Source organism: Buceros rhinoceros, unplaced genomic scaffold (assembly GCF_000710305.1).
Source record: "Buceros rhinoceros silvestris isolate BGI_N320 unplaced genomic scaffold, ASM71030v1 scaffold41713, whole genome shotgun sequence".
Classification (NCBI taxonomy): domain Eukaryota; kingdom Metazoa; phylum Chordata; class Aves; order Bucerotiformes; family Bucerotidae; genus Buceros; species Buceros rhinoceros.
In genome coordinates this window covers 897-1,614 of record NW_010406095.1, presented here as the reverse complement: position 1 = coordinate 1,614, position 718 = coordinate 897, and the positions used below count along the sequence as shown (strand labels likewise).

The 718-nt window shown below is 56.3% G+C and overlaps 1 protein-coding gene across 1 annotated transcript in view; it reads left to right on the top strand.

The window, feature by feature from the left end:
* Positions 1–363, top strand: part of FAM163B (family with sequence similarity 163, member B) — an 812-nt gene extending 449 nt beyond the window's left edge. The window contains exon 3 of the mRNA XM_010133952.1: positions 1–363. This exon is cut by the window's left edge and continues 9 nt beyond it. Within this exon, the coding sequence (XP_010132254.1) occupies positions 1–363 (363 nt within the window).
* Positions 364–718: the final 355 nt, after the last annotated feature.

Here is a 718-nt window from a genome sequence, read left to right as displayed (position 1 = left end):
GAGGAGGATGAGGAGGAGCCCGACTTCGCCGTGCACTCCCACATCCCGCCGCTCCACTGCAACCGCAATGTAGTGCTGACCAACGGCCCGTCCCTCTACGCCTCATCCCCCTTCAGCAAGAAGCCAACCCAGAACCGACCCAGCTGCCCCAGCTGCGCTCCCTACGAGCCCCCCACCTTCTTCCTGCAAGAGCCCCCCGAGGAGCTGCACAACGGGGGTGACCGAGTGAGCTACACAACGGTGAGCCAGGAAGATCTGGAACTGCCGGTGAGTGTGAGCAACCTGCAAGCCCTCAACCCCAACCGGCTCTCGGCCATGCGGGAAGCCTTCTCCCGCAGCCGCAGCATAAGCACCGACGTGTGAGGCGCTGGCTGCCCGCCCAGCCCGGAGCATCACCTCGCACCTCACCACCACTGCCGGGGCTTTTAACAGTGGGGAGAATGTTTTGAAATCCATGGAAGAGTTTTGAAAAAGAAAAAAAGAAATTAAGATGAATGTATTTCTACGGTCTGTAGGCAGAGACGTGCTAAACAGCAATATGTAAAGGGGTAGCAAAACCACCAAACCCAGAAGGGAAGCGCAGGAGAGGACCGTTGCAGCTGGGACGCGTGGTTTTCTAGCGCTGTCTTGCATTTTTTTTTTATAAAGAGAATTTTGATACTGTGCATCCTTTTATACAGAGCAAATACCCCTCCTCGCCGTTCAGCCGGAGCACCAA